Raw genomic sequence first — 24,014 nt, forward strand, 5'->3', positions numbered from 1 at the left:
AAACCCCACTGGAAACATCCTCCCAGTCACAAAAACACCCATCGACCATTACACTTTGCTTCCTGCCTTAGCCAATTTTGGATGCAACTTGTCACTATGTTCTGGATCCCACGAGCTTTAACTTTTGTGACCAGTCTGCCAATAGGACCTTATCAAAAGCCTTGCTTCAGGAAGGATAGAATAAAAGGAAAAGGAGGTGGGATAGCATTGCTGGTTAAAGAAGAGATTAATGCAATAGTTAGGAAGGACATTAGCTTGGATGATGTGGAATCTATATGGGTAGAGCTGCAGAACACCAAAGGGCAAAAAACATTAGTGGGAGTTGTGTACAGACCTCCAAACAGTAGTAGTGATGTTGGGGAGGGCATCAAACAGGAAATTAGGGGTGCGTGCAATAAAGGTGCAGCAGTTATCATGGGTGACTTTAACATGCATATCGATTGGGCTAACCAAACTGGAAGCAATACGATGGAGGAGGATTTCCTGGAGTGCGTAAGGGATGGTTTTCTAGACCAATATGTCGAGGAACCAACTGGGGGGTGGGTGGGGAGGCCACCTTAGGCTGGGTGTTGTGTAATGAGAGAGGATTAATTAGCAATCTCGTTGTGTGAGGCCCTTTGTGGATAAATGTGAGGTTATCCACTTTGGTGGTAAAAACAGAGAGACAGACTATTATCTGAATGGTGACAGATTAGGAAAAGGGGAGGTGCAACTAGACCTGTTTATTTCATCTAATATTTCAAATTCATCGTTATTATTCATTCATGGGATGTGGGTGTGTCACTGGCAACGCTGTAACCAGGAATGTTGAGCTGTCATTCCTGTAGTTCTTTTAGCCATGTCTCACTAATAGCTACAATATCATACTCACACATGTCCATCAGTGCCCTATCTCATCTGCCATCATTCCCTAGACTCCTTGCACTGGCATTGAAGTGTTTCTGAAGAGGGCTGTCTTATGATTAGAGAGTGTGTAGAATGGGCCTATACACTTTAGAGTTTAGAAGAATGAGGGGCGATCTCACTGAAACATACTGGCACTGGCATTTAGCACTGCCAAACTCCCTTGTTGTCTATTTTCTAGCCTTTGTTTCTTCTGCCTTCCAAACATTAGCAAAATCCCCGGTGAGGATATCAGTCCCGGTCCTGTTGAGGGGCAACCCGCCCGGCACGTACAGGTCCCATCTCCTCCAGAAATGGTCCCAAAGTCTCAGGAATCTAAAGACTTCCCTCCTGCACTATCTCTCCAGCTGTGCATTCATCTGTTCTATCTTCCTATTTCTGTACTCACTAGTACGTGGCACCAGGAGTAATCAAGAGATTATGACCTTTGAGGTCGTGCTTTTAATCGCTTTCGTAGCTCCCTAAAATCTGCCTGCAGCTGAGCAACCCGCGGTGCCGTGGACTTGGCATTGGTTGTACTCCCCAGAGCAAACATCGGGCTCACCAGTATCCAGAACTGAAAACCGGTTAGTGAGTCAGGGGACTCCTGCCCCACCTGCCTGGTCCTCCTTGTCTGTCTGGCGGTCACCCATTCCCTCCTATACCTGCACACTCTTAAGCTGCAGGGTGAACACCCCCCGAAACATGCTATCCACAAAGTTCTCAGCCTCACGGACGCACTGTGGTGAGGGTTTTTGCTTCTACCACCCTTTCAGGCAGTGAGTTCCAGACCCCCACCACCTTCTGGGTGAAGAAATTTCCCCTCAAATCGCTTCTAAACCTCCCCCCCAATTACTTTAACCCTATACACCCTCGTTGTTGACCCCTGTGCTGAGGGAAACAGGTCCTTCCTATCCGCTTTATCTAGGCCCCTCATAATTTTATAGACCTCATTAAGTTCTCCCCATATACTCCTCTGTTTCAAAGCAGGTTGGTGGGCAGGAGGAGGTTGCAGAGATAGGGAGGGGCGAGACCCTGGAGAGATTTGAACAAGAGGATGACAATTTTAAAGGCTGGTGCCACCAGCCATCTCGCCCAGCACAGAATGTGACTCACTGCCAACAGGAAGGATGTTACCTTAACTACTACAAATGCATAATGAGAAGAAATCAATCACTGTACATTTAACTAACAGCAAAGTGGAAAGAGGGAATTGAATGACCTTTAAACACCTAGTCCACTTGGCACTGAAGTACCTGAAACTCATAATAGGAACTCGAGGGACCCAAAATACTGACAAATGTTAAACTGTTTTGTTGAGAAAAGAAATTGCGATCTAACTTTTAAAAGATAAATAGTTTAACAGGGGTTCACACTGACTCACCTGACTGGCTGACTCAGGATCCAACCCTCAAGCACCGCGATTGGTTGCAGAACATTCTGCTCCCTGGGCCCTCCGGCCTCTGAGCTCTCTTCCTGTTGGTTCCCAGGGCAATTAATCACCACTCGCCAACATCATGCTGCCAGATTGAGTTAAGTGCTCAGAGGAAGAAATAAAATGAGGCCGTGAATCTGAGAAATAAAATTGGAGAAGCATGATTAAATGAACGAGGAGAGGCAAAATAAACTAAAGAGTACAATCCAAAAGGGGGTGCATGAACAGTGAGATTTGCGGGTATATGTGCACAAATCTCTGAAGGTGACAGGACTGGTTGAGAAATCAGTTAATAAAGCTTACGGGATCCTGGGCATCATAGAGTACAAAAGCAAGGCGGTTATGATGAACCTTTATAAAACACTGGTTCAGCCTCAACTGGAGTATTGTGTCCAATTCTGGGCATCGCACATTAGGATGTTAAGGCCTTAGAGGGTGCGGAAAAGATTTACAAGAATGATTCACGAGATGAGGGATTTCAGTTACATGGGTAGACTAAAGAAACTGGAGTTGTTCTCCTTGGAGCAGAAAAGGTTAAGAGGTGATTAGATTGAGGTATTCAAAATCATGAGGGGTCTGGACAGGGTAGAGAGAGAAACTGAGGAGACAGCAGAGAGCAAAATTCACCAGAACCCCTCCCTCCCTGTGTTTGGGCTCATTCGAAAGGAAATTTAAGTTGGGACTATCTGCCAAAAAGTTTGGAATTCTAAAGTGCTTATGGAAGAAACTACGAACTTTAATAGAATTATGAACTTTTACAAGACAAATTCAAGCCTGTGGGCAGACCTAGGGAACTAAAGAAGCCCACTTGATTATTGGGACTGTCTGGGTGTGAGGACTGGGTTAACCTGTCTGGATGAATGAGTATTTGGAAATCTTCCTCCACAAGAGACATTACCATCACAGTATCACCCAGAGATAGCTCCCCATCAACATGGGTCTGGACAAACCATTTTCAGCAGAAACATCACAAAGAGGCCCAATCCAGCCTGTATGCGAAAGACTAAGCACAAAAGGACATTGCAATTACCAAATTAATATTTCCATCAGGAAACAGTTTTTCGAAGATCAACCCACCCAAGACATATCAACTTTAACAAGCCCGACAAAATATTACAAAGAAGAACCAAGCCCGCCAAAATTATACAAAGGATTGTGAAGAGATTTGGTGGCAAGATTAGAACACTGAAATCGTATAACTGGCCACTGTTTCCAACAGAGGTTGGTGGGGAGAGGGGTGTTCGCTACTACCTCATCAAGACAAGAAGCAAAACCAACGTGACAGTTGTAAAACTAACTTCTCCAGCCTCGAAGGCTTGAAGTCCTGAAGGAAGGAAGAACATCACCATCTACCATTAACTATCAAAAGGATTGGTAAGCATAAGTCCCTGCCCTGGAGTCTAACCTAGCTAGAATTAGGTATTGGGAGGTGGGAGGTATAATTTTACTGCAGCCCCCTTTGAATGTGTAGTGTAAGGTACTTTATTAGAGTGATTATAAGTTTGACCTTGTACCTTTCCTTGTATTGTTCTTTGTTAGAGTAATTGTAAGTTTGGCTGTGTATTTTCTTACTAGAGTAATAAGCCTGTATTACCTGGACTGTAATAAAACCAAAATTCTTTGCATCAAACCAGTGTCCCCTGCACTTTTGTCACACCCCCAAATAAATCCAGAGTACAGAACCCAAGAGAGGGGGAGCGATTTGAAACTGCTCAAGTTGGTCAGAAGGGAACCTGACCCCCTCATAGAGACCACAACACACCCCAAACACCGCCACCCCCCACCCTTAGTGGCAAATGAACCAAAGGCGATGCAAGAAAAAACTTTTGTACGCAGAGAGTGGTTAGGATCTGGAATGCACGGCCTGAAAGGGTGGTGGAGGCAGACTCAATCACAACTTCCAAAAGGGAATTGGATAAGTATCTGAAAGAAAAACATTTGCAAAGATCGGGGGAAAGGGTGAGAGTGTGGGACGAGCTGGGAGCCGGCACGGGCTCGACGGGCTAAATGGGCTTCTTCCATTCTCTGATTGTGTGAGCAGAACCTGTTTAAAGGGGCAGGGTCACTGTGCCTGTTTAAAGGGGCAGGGTCACTGTGCCTGTTTAAAGGGGCTGGGGCTTCTCTTCTGAGGCAGTCCCTCAGAGTCGAGGATGACTTGCTTCCACATTCTCAGGTGACTGAAGAATCCAATGCGGGACTTACAGTCCCTGTCACAGGTGGGAACAGATGGTGGTTAAAGGAACGGGTCTCACTGTCGACTCTTGGCTTCAGCTTGCTCCCGACGTAGAGACTCGAGGTGCTCAGCGTCTTCCCGGATGCTTTTCCTCCACTTAGGGCAGTCTTGGGCCAGGGATTCCCAAGTGTCGGTGGGGGATGTTGCACTTGTTCTGTGTCGGCACACATTCAGAGACTGAACTCCAAGTCATAGTCAACATCTTCACTGAGGCCTACGAAAGCATAGGCCTGACACGAAACATCCGTAAGACAAAGGTCCTCCACCAACGTGACCCCACCACACAGCACTGCCCCCCCCCGCCCCCCCCAGTCAACATGGACCACTTACTTTCCATACCTCGGGAGCCTATTAGAAGCAAGGGCAGACACCGACAATGTGATTCAACACCGCCTTCAGTGTGCCAGCGCAGCCTTCGAGCGCCTGAGGAAAAGAGTGTTCGAAGATCATGCCCTCAAATCTGTCATCAAGATCATGATCTACAGGGCCATAGTGATACCTGCCCTCCTGTATGGCTGAGAAGTGGACCGTATTCAGTAGACATCTCAAATCGCTGGAGAATTACCACCAACGATGTCTCCGCAAGATCCTACAAATTCCCTGGAAGGACCGACACACCAACGTTAGCGTCCTCGATCAGGCCAACATCCCCAGCATCGAAGCACTGACCACACTCGACCAGCTCTGCTGCGTGGGCCACATCGTTCACATGCCTGACACAAGACTCCCAAAGCAAGCGCTCTACTCAGAACTCCTACATGGAAAGCGAGCCTCAGGTGGGCAGAGGAAGCATTTCAGTAACACCCTCAAAGCCTCCGTGATAAAATGGAACATCCCCACCAACACCTGGGAGTCTCTGGCCAAAGACCATCCTAAGTGGAGGAAGTGCATCCGGGAGGGTGCTGAGCACCTCGAGTCTCGTCGCCTAGAGCATGCAGAAAACAAACTCGGGCAGCGGAAAGAACGTGCGGCAAACCAGTCCCACCCACCCATTCCTTCAACGACTGTCTGTCCCACCTGTGACAGAGACTGTAATACCCATATTAGACTGTTCAGTCATCTAAGAACTCACTTTTAGAGTGGAAGCAAATCTTTCTCGATTTCGAGAGACTGCCTATGATGATGATGCACTTGATGAGGCTTTGAGGGTGTCACTGCCTGTTTTTAAAGAGGCGGTGTCCCTGGGACGGTTTAAAGGGGCAGTGTCTCTGAGACTCACAAAGGTGCAGTGTCCCTGTGCCTGTTTAAATGGGCAGTGGCTCTGTACATGTTTAAAGGGGAAGTGTATCTGCGTTTGTTTAAATTTGCAGTGAATCTGTGCCTGTTTAAAGGGAGAGGGGGTGAAATTTTGCTACTTTGTATCTCCCATTAACATTCCCAGCTGGTGAAATGGGATGCAAATGAGTTTGCGACTGGGCGCAGTGAGAACAGCGCTTTCCGCTAAATTTGCCGGGAGTTTTGCAGCGACGGTAAGACGTTGCACCCCGCTCTGCTGTGCTCAGTGAGGCTGACGTCATCACCATGCACAGTGCCCCGGAACAAAAATTGTCCCTCGCCCCCTGGTCCTGTGCCTGGCACTGATGATGATAGCAGTCGGGCTTCAGTCGGATGTCGGCTGGTGGAGCGCTACTTACAGGCCCCAGCATCTGGTTTACTTTTAGTTGGCCAATAATGCTTCTTTCTTAGTTTCACATAGTCTCTGTGCCTGTTTAAAGGGAGAGAGTCTCTGTGTCCATTTAAAGGGACAGTTTCTTTGGATTCTCTTATTACTTCAAACCGGTATGCCCCGCTTTGTGATTTGGAGAACACGACAGGCAGTGAGGTCAGCACCAGTGATACCAAACCTCAATCCTTATATCAGCATCTTGGAAAAGGTAAGAGGAAGGCTGAAAAGTCCAAGAGGACGTTGTTTGAACAGCCAGAGCAAGAGCAAGAGGCAATGGGCAATCCTCATTGGGGACTCCACCATCAGGCACACAGGCAGCAGCCTATGTAGAGGTAAGGCTCTGTCAAGAGCAGTCTTCTGTTTTCCAGAGACCAAGGTAACTGATCTCAGCATTGTGTGGAAGAACTAATGAAAGGGGAATGTCAAGATATTTAGTAGGTTTACATATTGGAACTAATGGTATCATGGATAGAAGTCCATTTGTGATACAGGATTCCTACAAAAGCCTCATAAATGTCCTTCAGCAAAGGGATGCAAGGTTAGTAGTCTCCGGGCTGAGGGGGGAAAGGGGTACTGAGGTGAATGATCAGCCATGATCTTATTGAATGGTGGTGCAGGCTCGAAGGGCCGAATGGCCTACTCCTGCACTTATTTTCTATGTTTCTACGTTACCAGTCATGTCCCGATCGATGGAGAGAAATAGCCAAAACCTTGGGATTCAACATCTGGCTTCAGGACCTCTGCAAAAAGAAGCAGCTTCACTTCATCAATAATTGGGAGGTTTTCGCTGGACAAGGTAAGTTGTTTAGGAGAGACAACCTCCATCTTAACTTCTTGGGAGCTAAAAGGTTGGCAGAGGGTGCTGAATTATCCCAGAGTTCAGCAAGGGGATAGTGTAGATAAGTTCAAAGCTAGCCTTATTGCACGTGATAATTACATAGAAGCAAAGCATGAAGTTAAACCAGTTAGGAAGCAAACAAGAATTAATAACTAAGAAATAGATGGGAGACTTTTAAATTGCCTTTATGTAAATGCAAGGAGTGTTGGAAGCAAATTGTTAGAATTGTAATCCTGTGCTGTGTTGGAGAATTTAGACGTATTGTGTATTTCTGAGACATGACTAGATGACAATGATGGCAGACATTCACCTAAAGGTCTACAATGGTTTGAGAAAGGATAGTGTAGGTCAAAGGGGAGCTGGGGTTGCTATTTCAATCAGTGAGAATCGAACAGCTTGAGAGATTTGATATTGCCTCATTAGGCACAGCTGAAGTGATCTGGGTTCAAGTGGACCAAGCTGACGGGCAGGGATTAATTATCAGTAATTGCCTGTATTTTTAATTGCTCACTGCACTCTGGAATGGTTCCTACAGATTGGAAGGAGACTAATGTAGTCCCCATTTCTAAAAAAGGAGACAATGCAGACCCGGGTAGCTATAGGCCCATCAGTTTGACATCAGTAATAGGTAAAACTCCGGACCCCATGAAGTCTCATGGCTTCAGGTCAAGCATGGATAAGGAAATATCCTGCTGATTACCACCTACCGCCCTCCCTCAGCTGATGAATCAGTACTCCTCCATGTTGAACACCACGTGGAAGAGGCACTGAGAGCAGCAAGGACACAGAATGTACTCTGGGTGGGGGACTTCAATGTCCATCATCGAGTGGCTCGGTAGCACCACTGCTGGCCGAGTCCTGAAGGACATAACTGCTCGACTGGGCCTGCAGCAGATGGTGAGAACCAACTCGAGAGGAAAAACCTACTTGATGTCGTCCTTACCAATCTACTTGTTGCAGATGCATCTGTCCATGACAGCACTGGTAGCAGCGACCACTGCAGAGTCATTGTGGAGATGAAGTCCCGTCTTGATACGGAGGACACCCTCCATTGTGTTGTGTGGCACTACCACCGTGCTAAATGGGATAGATGCAAAGCATATCTAGCAGTTCAAAACTGGGCATCCATGAGGCGCTGTGGGCCATCAGCAGCAGCAGAATTGTATTCCATCACAATCTGTAACCTCAAGGCCCGGCATATCCCTCACTCTACCATTACTATAAAGCCTGGGGACCAACCCTGGTTCAATGAAGAGTGTAGAAGAGCATGCCAGGAACAGCACCAGGCACACCTGAAAATAAGGTGCCAACCTGGGGAAGCTGCAACACAGGACTACATGCATGCTAAAAAGCAGAAGCAGCATACTATAGACAAGGCTAAGCAATCTCATAACCATCGGATCAGATAAAAGCTCTAGTCCTGCCACATCCAGTCGTGAATGGTGGTGGTCCATTAAACAGTTAACGGGAGGAGGAGGCTCCATGAATATCCCCATCCTCAATGATGGCGGAGCCTAGCAAATAAGTGCAAAAGAAAAAAGGCTGAAGTGTTTACAACCATCTTCAGCCAGAAGTGTCAAGTGATCCATATCGGCTTCCTCCTGAGGTCCCCACCATCACAGAAGCCAGTCTTCAGCCAATTCGATTCACCACGATATCAAGAAACGGCTGAATGCACTGATACAGCAAAGGTTATGGGCCCCGACAACATCCCGGCTGTTGTGTTGAAGACGTGCTCCAGAACGAGCTGCAACTCTAGCCAAGCTGTTCCAGTACAGCTACAACACTGGCATTTACCCAACATATAGAAAACTGCTCAGGTATGTCTGGTCCACAAAAAGGACAAATCCAATCCAGCCAATTACCGCCCCATCAGTCTACTCTCAATCATCAGCAAAGTGATGGAAGGTGTCAACAGTTCTATCAAGCAGCACTTACTCAGCAACAACCTGCTCACTGATACCCAGTTTGGGTTCTGCCAAGACCACTCAGTTCCAGACCTCATTACAGCCTTGGTCCAAACATGGACAAAAGAGCTGAATTCCAAAGGTGAGGTGAGAGTGACTGCCCTCGACATCAAGGCATTTGACCGAGTGTGGCATCAAGGAGCCCTAGTAAAACTGAAGTCAATGGGAATCAGGGGAAACATTTTCCACTGGCTGGAGTCATACCTAGTACGAAGGAAGATGGTTGTGGTGGTTGGAGGTCAATCATCACAGCCCCAGGATATCGCTGCAGGAGTTCCTCAGGGCAGTGTCCTAGGCCCAACCATCATCAGTTGTTTCATCAATGACCTTCCTTCCATCATAAGGTCAGAAGTGGGAATGTTTGCTGATGACCACTGCAGAGTGTTCAGTTCCATTCGCAACTCCTCAGATAATGGAGCAGTCCATGCCCGCATACAGCAAGACCTGGACAACATTCAGGCTTGGGCTGATATGTGGCAAATAAAATTTGTGCCACACAAGTGCCAGGCAATGACTATCTCCAACAAGCGAGAGTCTAACCACCGCCCCTTAACATTCAATGGCATTATCCTCGCCGAATCCTCTACCATTAACATCCTGGGGGTCACCATTGACCAGAAACTTAACTGGATCAGCCACATAAATACTGTGACAACAAGAGCAGGTCAGAGGCTGAGTATTCTGCAGTGAGTGTCTCACCTCCTGACTCCCCAAAGCCTCTCCATCATCTACAAGGCATAAGTCAGGAGTGTGATGGAATTCTCTCCACTTGCCTGGATGAATGAAGCTCAACACCATCCAGGACAAAGCAGCCCGCTTGATTGACACCCCATCCACCACTTTAAACATCCACTCCCTCCACCACCGGCACAACGTGGCTGCAGTGTGTACCATCTACAAGATACACTGCAGCAACTCGCCAAGGCTTCTTCAGCAGCACCTCCCAAACCCGCGAACTCTACCACCTAGAAGGACAAGGGTAGCAAGCACGTGGGAACACCACCACCTCCACGTTCCCCTCCAAGTCATACACCATCCTGATTTGGAAGTATATTGCCATTCCTTGATTGTCGCTGGGTCAAATTCCTGGAACTCCCTCCCTAACAGCACTGTGGGAGTACCTTCACCACACGGACTGCAGCGGTTCATGAAGGTGGCTTACCACCATCTTCTCAAGGGCAATTAGTAATGGGCAATAAATGCTGGCCTTGCCAGTGACACCCACATCCCATGATCGAATAAAAAACTCGCAGCCCAGCAATGTGTTCAGCACAGAATGATCCCACACAAATCTATTCCCCACTAACGCTTTCCACATTCATTCACTAGAAACAGCCCAGTGCCCGCGAGTAACTGCAGCTCTGTGTCTGACTTCAGTTAAACACACAACTCAAAACATTGTAAAGAGAAAACAAACCCCATTATAGTTCAACAGTCCATTCATGAGCAGTGAACCCTTCACCCCAACTCCTCATTCACCCCTACTCTCCAACCCCCCCTCACCCCAACTCCTCATTCACTCCTACTCTCCAACCTCCTCACCCCAACTCCTCTCTCGTCTTCCATTGACTTGAATGGATCGTATACTGACAATTGATATCTGTCAGAATTTGAAAGATATTTACAAATGCATCGAGGGGCTTTTAGAGTTTGGATCTTTCTTTATTCTGTCCACTCGAGGAGTTAGATAAACAATTTTCTCCTGTGAATAAAAAGCTGGAGTATTGGGCCATGATGTGTTTACTTGTTCATCTTATTGTCTCTAAATATTTAATCTTGTGGTTTCAGACACAAGATAATCAAGCTCATAATAGATTGTCTTTTACTGATGTTATTAACAGCACTGCAAAATACAGACAGTATAGTTACCTGATCCGGAGAACGGGGATAATACAGTGGATTCAGAGCTCTCTGCTCCCCAGGTCTGTTCTAACAAGCTGCGGCTACACTGATGATATTTATGTTTACTACATTCATGATCTGACCCTGCTCAAACCATAACCAGGATATCTGTGCATTGTTCTGACTGTGACCACATGGCTGTGTCTCTATCACACACAGACACCGTTTCCTTGTTTTACATCTCCATACACAGACCGTCCCTTTACACATTACACATCACCCAGTCCAGGATGGCCAGCTCTCTAGTTGGCTCTTGATATATTGGTCTAGAAAACCATCCCTTATACACTCCTCCACCATATTGCTACCAGTTTGGTTAGCCCAATCTATATGTAGATTAAAGTCACCCATGATAACTGCTGTACCTTTATTGCACACATCCCTAATTTCCTGTTTGATGCCATCCCCAACCTCACTATTACGTTTGGTGGTCCATACACAACTCCCACTAGCGTTTTCTGCCCTTTGGTGTTCCACAGCTCTACCCATTATAGATTCCAAATCATCCAAGCTAATGTCTTTCCTTACTCTATTGCATTAATCTACTCTTTAACCAGCAACGCTACCCCACGAGATTCGGCGGCAGTTGGTGAGGCGCGAGTCCGGGGTCGGAGGCCTATAAGAGGCCCAGCGGCAGCGAGAGGCGTACTTGTGCAGCTACAGGGAGAAGGCAAAAAAGAAGTAGAAAGAAACAGAAAGGTGATGTCACAGCCAAGGGGGTAAGTGATTGGCTGGTGATTGGTGAGTAGTTTTTCTTTCTTCTCTTCTATAACTTTAGCATTATTGTTGCCTATCTAAGGGTTAAATCATGACAGGACAGCTCGGTCGTGTGTTATGCTCCTCCTGTACCATGTGGGAACTCAGGGACGACTCCAGTGTTCCTGACGACGACGTGTGCGGGAAGTGTGTTCGCCTCCAGCTCCTGACGGACCGCATTGCGGAGTTGGAGCTGAGGGTGGATTCACTCTGGAGCATCCACGATGCTGAGAATGACGTGAGTAGCACGTGTAGCGAGTTGGTCTTACCGCAGGTGGAGGGTCCACAGCCAGATAGGGAATGGAAGACCAGCAGGAAGAACAGTGCAAGGAAGGTAGTGCAAGGGTCCCCTGTGGTCATCCCCCTGCAAAACAGATACACTGCTTTGAGTACTGTTGAGGGGGATGACTCATCAGGGGAGGGCAGCAGCAGCCAAGTTCATGGCACCGTGGCTGGCTCTGTTGAACAGGAGGGGAGGAAGAAGAGTGGGAGAGCGATAGTGATAGGGGATTCAATTGTAAGGGGAATAGATAGGCGTTTCTGCGGCCGCAACCGAGACTCCAGGATGGTATGTTGCCTCCCTGGTGCAAGGGTCAAGGATGTCTCTGAGCGGGTGCAGGACATTCTAAAAAAGGAGGGAGAACAGCCAGTTGTCATGGTGCACATTGGTACCAACGACATAGGTAAAAAAAAAAAGGGATGAGGTCCTACGAAACGCATTTAAGGAGCTAGGAGCTAAATTAAAAAGTAGGACCTCAAAAGTAGTAATCTCGGGATTGCTACCAGTGCCACGTGCTAGTCAGAGTAGGAATTGCAGGATAGCGCAGATGAATACATGGCTTGAGCAGTGGTGCTGCAGGGAGGGATTCAAATTCCTGGGGCATTGGAACCGGTTCTGGGGGAGGTGGGACCAGTACAAAGCGGACGGTCTGCACCTGGGCAGGACCGGAACCAATGTCCTAGGGGGAGTGTTTGCTAGTGCTGTTGGGGAGGAGTTAAACTAATATGGCAGGGGGATGGGAATCAATGCAGGGAGACAGAGGGAAACAAAAAGAAGACAAAAGCAAAAGACAGAAAGGAGATGAGGAAAAGTGGAGGGCAGAGAAACCCAAGAAAAAAACAAAAAGGGCCACTGTACAGCAAAATTCTAAAAGGAAAAAGGGTGTTAAAAAAACAAGCCTGAAGGCTTTGTGTCTTAATGCAAGGAGTATCCGTAATAAGCTGGATGAATTAACTGTGCAAATAGATGTTAACAAATATGATGTGATTGGGATTACGGAGACGTGGCTCCAGGATGATCAGGGCTGGGAACTCAACATCCAGGGGTATTCAACATTCAGGAAGGGTAGAATAAAAGGAAAAGGAGGTGGGGTAGCATTGCTGGTTAAAGAAGAGATTAATGCAATAGTTAGAATGGACATTAGCTTGGATGATGTGGAATCTATATGGGTAGAACTGCAGAACACCAAAGGGCAAAAAAATGTTAGTGGGAGTTGTGTACAGACCTCCAAACAGTAGTAGTAATGTTGGGGAGGGCATCAAACAGGAAATTAGGGGTGCATGCAATAAGGGTGCAGCAGTTATAATGGGTGACTTTAATATGCACATAGATTGGGCTAACCAAACTGGAAGCAATACGGTGGAGGAGGATTTCCTGGAGTGCATAAGGGATGGTTTTCTAGACCAATATGTCGAGGAACCAACTAGAGGGGAGGCCATCTTAGACTGGGTGTTGTGTAATGAGATGATTAATTAGCAATCTCATTGTGCGAGGCCCCTTGGGAAAGAGTGACCATAATATGGTGGAATTCTGCATTAGGATGGAGATTGAAACAGTTAATTCAGAGACCATGGTCCAGAACTTAAAGAAGGGTAACTTTGAAGGTATGAGGTGTGAATTAGCAAGGATTGATTGGCGAATGATACTTAAGGGGTTGACTGTGGATGGGCAATGGCAGACATTTAGAGACCGCATGGATGAACTACAACAATTGTACATTCCTGTCTGTCGTAAAAATAAAAAAGGGAAGGTGGATCAACCGTGGCTATCAAGGGAAATCAGGGATAGTATTAAAGCCAAGGAAGTGGCATACAAATTGGCCAGAAATAGCAGTGAACCCGGAGACTGGGAGAAATTTAGAACTCAGCAGAGGAAGACAAAGGGTTTGATTAGGGCAGGGAAAATGGAGTACGAGAAGAAGCTTGCAGGGAACATTAAGACGGATTGCAAAAGTTTCTATAGATATGTAAAGAGAAAAAGGTTAGTAAAGAGAAAAAGGTCCCCTGCAGTCGGAATCAGGGGAAGTCATAACGGGGAACAAAGAAATGGCAGACCAATTGAACAAGTACTTTGGTTCGGTATTCACGAAGGAGGACACGAACAACCTTCCGGATATAAGAGGGGTCAGAGGGTCTAGTAAGGAGGAGGAACTGAGGGAAATCCTTATTAGTCGGGAAATTGTGTTGGGCAAATTAATGAGATTGAAGGCCGATAAATCCCCAGGGCCTGATGGACTGCATCCCAGAGTATTTAAGGAGGTGGCCTTGGAAATAGCGGATGCATTGACAGTCATTTTCCAACATTCCATTGACTCTGGATCAGTTCCTATCGAGTGGAGGGTAGCCAATGTAACCCTACTTTTTAAAAAAGGAGGGAGAGAGGAAACAGGGAATTATAGACCGGTAAGCCTGACATCGGTAGTGGGTAAGATGATGGAATCAATTATTAAGGATGTCATAGCAGCGCATTTGGAAAGAGGTGACATGATAGGTCCAAGTCAACATGGATTTGTGAAAGGGAAATCATGCTTGACAAATCTTCTAGAATTTTTTGAGGACAAGGGAGAACCAGTTGATGTGGTATATTTTGACTTTCAGAAGGCTTTCGACAAGGTCCCACACAAAAGATTAATGTGCAAAGTTAAAGCACATGGGATTGGGGGTAGTGTGCTGACATGGATTGAGAACTGGTTGTCAGACAGGAAGCAAAGAGTAGGAGTAAATGGGTACTTTTCAGAATGGCAGGCGGTGACTAGTGGGGTACCGCAAGGTTCTGTGCTGGGACCCCAGCTGTTTACACTGTACATTAATGATTTAAACGAGGGGATTAAATGTAGGAGCTCCAAATTTGCGGATGACACTAAGTTGGGTGGCAGTGTGAGCTGCGAGGAGGATGCTATGAGGCTGCAGAGCGACTTGGATAGGTTAGGTGAGTGGGCAAATGCATGGCAGATGAAGTATAATGTGGATAAATGTGAGGTTATCCACTTTGGTGGTAAAAACAGAGAGACAGACTATTATCTGAATGGTGACAGATTAGGAAAAGGGGAGGTGCAACAAGACCTGCGTGTCATGGTACATCAGTCATTGAAGGTTGGCATGCAGGTACAGCAGGCAGTTAAGAAAGCAAATGGCCTTCATAGCGAGGGGATTTGAGTACAGGGGCAGGGAGGTGTTGCTACAGGGCATTGGTGAGGCCACACCTGGAATATTGTGTACAATTTTGGTCTCCTAACCTGAGGAAGGACATTCTTGCTATTGAGGGAGTGCAGCGAAGGTTCATCAGACTGATTCCCGGGATGGCGGGACTGACCTATCAAGAAAGACTGGATCAACTGGGCTTGTATTCACTGGAGTTCAGAAGAATGAGAGGGGACCTCATAGAAACGTTTAAAATTCTGATGGGTTTAGACAGGTTAGATGCAGGAAAAATGTTCCCAATGTTGGGGAAGTCCAGAACCAGGGGTCACAGTCTAAGGAGAAGGGGTAAAGCATTTAGGATCGAGATGAGGAGGAACTTCTTCACTCAGAGAGTGGTGAACCTGTGGAATTCTCTTCCACAGAAAGTTGTTGAGGCCAATTCACTAAATATATTCAAAAAAGAGTTAGATGTAGTCCTTACTACTAAGGGGATCAAGGGGTATGGTGAGAAAGCAGGAATGGGGTACTGAAGTTGCATGTTCAGCCATGAACTCATTGAATGGCGGTGCAGGCTAGAAGGGCCGATTGGCCTACTCCTGCACCTATTTTCTATGTTTCTATGTTTCTACCTCCTTTTCCTTTCTGTCTATCCTTCCTGAATATTGAATATCCCTGGTTGTTGAGTTCCCAGCCTTGGTCACCCTGGAGCCATGTCTCCGTAATCCCAATTACATCATATCCGTTAACAGCTATCTGTGCAATTAATTCATCTACCTTATTACAAATGCTCCTCGCATTGAGACACAGAGCCTTCAGGCTTGTTTTTTTCTTTTACACACTTTGTCCTTTTTAGAATTATGTTGTACTGTGACCCTTTTTGATTTTTGCCTTTGATTTCTCTGCCTTCCACTTTTCCTTATCTTCTTTCGACCTTTTGCTTCTGCCCCCATTTTACTTCCCTCTGTTTCCCTGCATAGATTCCCATCCCCCTGCCATATTAGTTTAAGCCCTCCCCAACAGCACTAGCAAACATCGGTTCCAGTCCTGCCCAGATGCGGACTGTCTGGTTTGTACTGGTCCCAGCTCCCTCAGAACCGGTTTCAGTGTCGCTGTCGTAGGAATTTGAATCCCTCCCTCTTACACCATTCCTCAAGCCACGTATTCATTTTAACTATCCTGCTATTTCTACTCTGACTAGCACGTGGTACTGGTAGCAATCCTGAGATTATTACCGTTGAGGTCCTACTTTTTATTTTAACTCCTAGCTCCCTAAATTCAGCTTGTAGGACCTCGTCCCGTTTTTTTTACCCATATCATTGGTACCTATATGCATCACGACAATTGGCTGTTCACCCTCCGCCTCCAGCATGCCCTGCAGTCGCTCCGAGACATCCTTGACTCTTGCACCAGGGAGGCAACATACCATCCTGGAGTCTCAATTGCGGCCGCAGAAACGACCATCTATTCCACTTACAATAGTATCCCCTACCACTATAGCTCTCCCACTCTTTTTCCTGCCCTCCTGTGCAGCAGAGCCACCCATGGTGCCATGAACTTGGCTGCTGCTGCCTTCCCCCGATGAGCCATCTCCCCCATCAGTATCCAAAGTGGTACTGTTTTGGAGGGAGATGACCACAGGGAACCCCTGTACTATCTTCCTACTCCTGCTCTGCCTGATGGTCACCCATTTCCTATCTGCCTTTGTAACCTTTACCTGTGATGTGACCAACTCACTAAACGTGCTATTCACGATATCCTCAGCATCGCAGATGCTCCAGAGTGAATCCATACGCAGCTCCAGTGCCACAATGCGGTCTGATAGGAGCTTCAGCTGGATACACATCCCGCACACATAGTCAGGGAACACTTCCAGTGTCCCTGATTTCCCACATAGCACAGGAGGAGCATGACATGGGTCTGGGCTCTCCTGCCATGCCTTAATCCTTAAATTAACTTAATTTGGCAACAATGCCAAAGGTTACCTACTTTTAAGAAAAGAAAGCGATAAATTACCCACCAATCCACCAGCCAATCACCAATCACTTACGCGCTTGGCTGTGATGTCACACTTCGATTTATTTTTACTTCTTTTATTACTTTCTGCCCCTGCTGCAGCTGGCCGCTGCTCCAAGCTGCCGCTGCCCTTTGTGCTCCCGCACTCGCTCAGGTCTCGCGATGCTGGCTTCCTTCTGACGTACCAATGTCAGTGTTCTCCATCAAGCCAACATCCCCAGCATTGAAGCAATGACCACACTCGACCAGCTCCTTTGGGCAGGCCACATTGTTCGCATGCCTGACACAACACTTCCAAAGCAAGCGCTCTACTCGGAACTCCGACACAGCAAGCGAGCCCCAGGTGGGCAGATGAAATGTTTCAAGGACACCCTCAAAGTCTCCCTGATAAAGTGCAACATCCCCACCGACACCTGGGAGTCCCTGGCCAAAGACCACCCTAAGTGAGTGACGGTGTGAGCTGTGGGGTGGATGCTAAGAAGCTGCAGAGTGACTTGGACAGGTTAGGTGAGTGGGCAAATGCATGGCAGATGCAGTATAATGTGGATAAATGTGAGGTTATCCACTTTGCTGGCAAAAACACAAAGGCAGAATATTACCTGAATGGCGGCAGATTAGGAAAGGGGGAGGTACGAGACCTGGGTGACATGGTACATCAGTCATTGAAATTTGGCATGCAAGTACAGCAGGCGGTGAAGAAGGCAAATGGCATGGTGGCCTTTATAGCTACAGAATTTGTGTATAGGAACAAGGAGGTCCTCCTGCAGTTGTACATTGCCTTGGTGAGGCCTCAACTGGAATATTGTGTTCAGTTTTGGTCTCCTAATCTGAGGAAGGACGTTCTTGCTATTCAGGGAGTGCAGCGAATGTTCATCAGACTGATTCCCGGGATGACAGGACTGACATATGAAGAGAGACTGGATCGACTGGGCCTGTATTCACTGGAGTGTAGAAGGATGAGAGAGGATCTCATAGAAACAGGTAAAATTCTGATGGGACGGGACAGGTTAGATGCAGGAAGAATGTTCCCGATGTTGGGGAAGTCCAGAACCAGGGGACACAGTCTAAGGATAAGGGGTGAGATGAGGAGAAACTTCTTCACTCAGAGAGTTGTTAACCTGTGGAATTCTCTACTGCAGAGAGTTGTTGATGCCAGTTCATTGGATATATTCAAGAGGGAGTTAGATGTGGCCCCGACTGCTAAAGGGATCAAGGGGTATGGAGTGAAAGCAGGAAAAGGGTACTGAGGTGAATGATCACATTGAATGGTGATGCAGGCTCGAAGGGCCAAATGACCTACTCCTGCACCCTATTTTCTATGCATCTGGGAGGACGCTGAGCACCTCGAGTCTCGTCGCCGAGAGCATGCAGAAATCAAGCGGAACCAGTATGTGGCAAACCAGACTCCCCACCCACTGTCTGTCCCACCTGTGACAGAGACTGTAATTCCCCGATTGGACTGTTCAGTCACCTGAGAACACACTGAGTGGACCAAGTCTCCCTCGCTCCGAGGGTCTGTCTGTGACGTGATTGGAACCGTGAAGCCCCGCCCACTCATTGTTCCTGGCCAAGGGCCGCGCATGCGCCGTGACTCCGCCTGTGGAAGATGGCGGCCAGTGACCCCGCTGACCCGGGCCTGTCACTGCGGGACAAACAGGGGGCCTGCGGGCTCTGATTCTATGCGTGAGGCCGACACCGGGTGTTTATGAAGATTCCCAGCCTACCCCCGGGTCCATATCTCCCCGCAGCGCCCACAATATCCTACCGCCTTCCGGAAGCATATATCCGACACAGCTCCGTCTTCACCGCCCGCGCATGCTCAGTGAGGGAGACCCGGGCTCAGCCCCGCCCACTGGGGGGGGGGGGGGCGCAAGCCCCGCCCCACGCACACTCTGATTGGTTGGAGGTCCCACCGCCCGCTCGGTCCTCCAGTTCCGCCCCCGCTCTTCCTATTGGTTGGGAGCTGCCGTCAATCACCCTGGCAGTGTGAGCTGAGCATGCGCGGGCGGTGCGGGCCTAGGCCCCGAACAAGAACCTGCGGCTCCGGCCTTTCTCCGAGCGGGGCACCCGGGCAAGGCGGGGGCAACTGCGGGGCTTTCTCCCGGTGACAGGCCCGGGGGACGTCCGCCATCTTGGGAGACTGAGGGGACAGCAGGGCGCATGCGCGGCCTTTCCCTGGGCCAGGAACCAGGAGGAGAGAATGTTGTGAATTTCTATCCTGGACTCACAGTCAAAGCTTTTGTAAACTGCTGTTCCAGGCTGTGAGAGAAGGGGAGCAGCATTTACAGGCCGCAAACTCACACCCAACATCACATCCAGGTCTGACACACTCACTCCATTCATCAGGGACCCAATATCATCGGCCTTTCAATGTAGAAGGAGAAATGTTTGTCTGTTCTGTCTGTGGGAAAAGATTTCAAACATCAGTGTGACTGGTAAAGCACCGAGACACACACCACACCCGAGTGAGAGTGTTCCAGTGCACTGACTGTGGAAAGAGCTTTAACCAGTTACACAGCCTGAAAAAACATCGCACCATTCACAGCGGGGAGAAACCGTACACGTGTTCTGTGTGTGGACGAGGCTTCAACTGATCGTACAACCTGGAGAGACACAAGAACACCTGCACCATGGAGAAACCATGGAAATGTGGGGACTGTGCAAATGCATTTAATTATTCATCTGAGCTGATAAATCATCAACGCAGTCACACCGGGGAGAGGCCATTCATCTGCTCCGTGTGTGGGAAGGGATTCACTCACTCGTCCATTCTCCAGACACATCAGCGAGTTCACACTGACGAGAGACCATTCAGCTGCACTCACTGTGAGAAGAGGTTCAAGCAGTCATCCAACCTCTTTCTACACCAGCGAGTTCACACTGGGGAGAGGCCATTCACCTGCACTGTGTGTGGGAAGGGATTCACTCGGTCATCCCACCTGCTGACACACCACCAAGTTCACACCGGGGAGAGGCCATTCACCTGCTCCGTGTGTCAGAAGGGATTCACTAATTCATCCAACCTTCTGACACACCATCGAGTTCACACTGGGGAGAGGCCATTCACCTGCTCCGTGTGTGGAAAGGGATTCACTCGTACATCCGACCTTCTCAAACACCAGCGAATTCACACTGGGGAGAGGCCGTTCACCTGCTCCGTGTGTGAAAAGGGATTTAATCGATCATCGAACCTGCTGGCCCACCATCGAATTCACACTGGGGAGAGGCCGTTCACCTGCTCCGTGTGTGAAAAGGGATTTAATCGATTATATAACCTGTTGACACACCAGCGAGTTCACCTGTGTCTGCAGGGGTTGGATTCTGCTCTTAGTCACATCCAAGACTGAACCATCTTCATTATGACAGTTGGGTTTTGTTTTTGCTGATATTAATAACCTTATAACTGGGTTGGAGTTTAATATTCTGGATAAATAGCTGTTTGAATTGTCGGGCTGCTGTGTTCCTTTAAGAACCACTGTCTGGTCTTTCCCCGTAATTTCTGATGAGAGTCCCTGAATTATTTTACAATAAAATTATGACCTTTTACTTCAATCCTAAATTGATCTTTGGTACAAAATCTATAATTCCGTGTCTAAAAGGTTCCATTGATTAACATCTCCAATGAGAAAGTGCTGATTAATCCTTTGCAGACAATTCTTACTGACATGCACATTACACACAGTGGCACCTCCATCATCCACCAGAAAGAAGGGAAATGGGAATCAGAGACCCTTAAGTGTTGCCCCTCCTGTCTGGTACAGCAATCCTGTTGGCACGGGAATGAAGACATGTCCAGTCGAAGTAATGGGATGAGTTAAAGATATTTACTCAGATGGGCAGGTGGTGGGAAGTGGTGTTCCACAGGGATCGCTGCTAGGATCACTGTTCACCATTTACATAATTCATTTGGACTTGAGAATCAGAGGTACAATTTCAAAATTTGCAGATAGCACAAAATTGGGTGGTGTAGTTAATAATGAGGAAGACTGTGATAGCATCCTTGTAGAATTATTTAGTGTTAAATAAATAGCAGCATCTTTTGATTTGCTTTGACTGATCACATCACCATAGAGTTATGTGCAAAACAAAAATCATTTAACAGCTCCCAAATTCAGAATTGTCAGATTCAAACTCAACTTTTTTCAAGTACAATCTAACATTTCAAAAATTATAATGGATGTCGGCGAGATATTAGGACTGTTGTCTAACACAATCCAAACACAGTGACACACAGAGAGATGGGCAAGTGTAGCTTCACAGTAAAACCTTTCAAGTCTCACTAAAAACTGGCAGATTGTTGACTAATGGAGTTGTGATCTTTGTAAATTAAGGAAGGAAATGCATGACAATGTGTCAAAGAGTTCATTTACAGAGTGGGGCATCATCTCCCGTTGATTTCTGTTTCTGACACTATGCAACAGAAAAAGATAATTATAACACGACAAGTCCTCTGCGATAGGGGGATGTTTCCTCTCTTTAAAGAGCCATGAAAGAATTCATCTGTACCTTGCACTCCCTGCATGGTCTGTGTGGATCGACAGCCGGATCCTCTGCTGGGATCCACTGTGGTGTCTCACGGGGGCCATCACAACCATCAAAGATTTACTGATAGATTAACTCCTTTGTCCTCAGCCCACAGGTTTAACTCTATGGACAGTAAGTTCTGGAATGTAATCCTTTTTAAGTCAGTGGCATTTCTCTATTTGGAGTTCCAGCTCTTACTCCTTCCCCTAGTTTACCAGGAGTTCACTGATCAGGTGTCCCTTCATTTCTTTGTGAAGGTTGTTATTTTCTCCATCCTGGGATCCCGGGTCTGCTGTAGTGGTCGCGATATGTGGTTATAATGGAATGGGCACCAGATTGGAAAGTCTGTCAATCTATGTCTGCCCTTCTGTCTGTTCCCTCTGTCCCGCAGAGCTGTATTAGGGGGGTGTATTTGCACTTCCGGGAGCATAGCCATTGGTCACTCTTAACCTCCTGCCGACAACACAATTATTCTCAGACCATTCATCAAGTTCCCTTCAAACTCTCCGGGATTCTGGCATTACAATGTGGTACAATACACACAACAATGCCTTGTTATTATCTCCTGTGTGTTCTTAATGTGAAACATTACTGTTATGTATTTAACCCCTTGTAACCTGTATTACACTACCACCCGAGGATCTACCTGTTGGAGTCCCAAGGGATGCTGGGATCCCTTGGGAGCACGGTATATAAGCAGGCCACTCACGAAGTACCTGCAGTCTGGAGTCTTATTGAAGGAGCTAAGGTCACACTTGCTCATTGTACACAGTACTCAGTTTCATCCTTTAATTATGAACATATCAATTGGCAACGAGGTAATGAACAACAGCGTGAAAATGCAAGGAACAACTGGTATCCTGGAGAAGTACTCAGAACGGGACGATTGGGAGGTCTTCGTGGAGAGACTCGACCAATACTTTGTGGCCAACGAGGTGGAAGGAGACGAGAACGCTGCTAAACGAAGGGCGATCCTCCTAACTGGCTGTGGGACAACAACCTATGGCCTCATGAAGAATCTCCTAGCACCGGCAAAACCAACAGCTAAATCCTATGAAAAATTGTGTATGGTGGTCTGGGAGCACCTAAATCCTAAGGAAAGCGTTTTGATGGCGATATATCAGTTCTACATGTGTTAATGAGCAGAGGGCCAGGAAGTGGCGAGCTATGTCACCAAACTAAGGCGCCTCATAGAAACATAAAAAATAAGTGCAGGAGTAGGCCATTTGGCCCTTCGAGCCTCCACCACCATTCAATAAGATCATGGCTGATCATTCCCTCAGTACCCCTTTCCTGCTTTCTCTCCATACTCGTTGATCCCCATAGCTGTAAGGGCCATATCGAACTCCCTCTTGAATATATCCAATGAACTGGCGAATTCTACAGGTTAACAACTCTCTGAGTGAAAAAGTTTCTCCTCATCTCAGTCCTAAATGGCCTACCCCTTATCCTAAGACTGTGTCGCCTGGTTCTGGACTTCCAACATCGGGAACAATCTACCCGCATCTAACCTGTCCCGTCCCATCAGAATTTTGTATGTTTCTATGAGATCCCCTCTCATCCTTCTAAACTCCAATGTATAAAGGCCCAGTTGATCCAGTCTCCCCTCATATGTCAGTCCGGCCATCCCAAGAATCAGTCTGGTGAACCTTCGCTGCACTCCCTCAATAGCAAGAACATCCTTCCTCAGATTAGGAGACCAAAATTGAACACAATATTCCAGGTGATGCCTCACCAAGGCCCGAAACAACTGCAGTAAGACCTCCCTGCTCCTATACTCAAATCCCTAGTCATGAAGGCCAACATACCATTTGCCTTCTTTACTGCCTGCTGCACCTGTATGCCAACTTTCAATGACTAATGAACCATGACACCCAGGTCTCATTGCACCTCCACTTTTCCTAATCTGCCACCACTCAGATAATATTCTGTCTTTGCGTTTTTGCCCCCAAAGTGGATAACCTCACATTTATCCACATTATACTGCATCTGCCATGCATTTGCCCACTCACCGAACCTGTCCAAGTCACCCTGCAGCCTCTTAGCATCCCCCTCACAGCTCACACCGCCACCCCATTTAGTGTCATCTGCAAACTTGGAGATATTACACTCAATTCCTTAATCCAAATCATTGATGTATATTCACTAAACGGACTGCAGTTGTTCAAGGAGGTGGCTCACCACCATCTTCTCACCGGTGTTACGTATGTAACTATGTAATACTTGCCACCAGAGGGCGCGACTGTTGGAGTCCGAATCGTCACCTGCACACATGAGCAGGGCCAGTATAAAAGGTTGGCTGCCATGTTGTTTAGGCACTCTGGAGTTGTAATAAAGATGACTACGGTCACACTAAGTTTAGCTCACAGTACTCACCC

General features: G+C 47.3%; 1 protein-coding gene and 1 pseudogene across 1 annotated transcript; one reads left to right on the forward strand and one right to left on the reverse strand.

Moving 5' to 3' along the window:
• The window catches only part of LOC139251236 (zinc finger protein 84-like), a 49,570-nt pseudogene extending 30,634 nt beyond the window's left edge, over window positions 1–18,936 (reverse strand).
• A 167-nt stretch (window positions 18,937–19,103) lies between these two features.
• LOC139251232 (zinc finger protein 436-like) lies at window positions 19,104–20,671 on the forward strand. Its single transcript, XM_070873197.1, has one exon. The coding sequence runs from the start codon at window positions 19,743–19,745 to the stop codon at window positions 20,457–20,459; it is 717 nt and encodes a 238-aa protein (XP_070729298.1). The 5' UTR covers window positions 19,104–19,742; the 3' UTR covers window positions 20,460–20,671.
• Window positions 20,672–24,014: the final 3,343 nt, after the last annotated feature.

The sequence above is a fragment of the Pristiophorus japonicus genome, unplaced genomic scaffold (genome assembly GCF_044704955.1).
Source record: "Pristiophorus japonicus isolate sPriJap1 unplaced genomic scaffold, sPriJap1.hap1 HAP1_SCAFFOLD_425, whole genome shotgun sequence".
Classification (NCBI taxonomy): Eukaryota; Metazoa; Chordata; class Chondrichthyes; family Pristiophoridae; genus Pristiophorus; species Pristiophorus japonicus.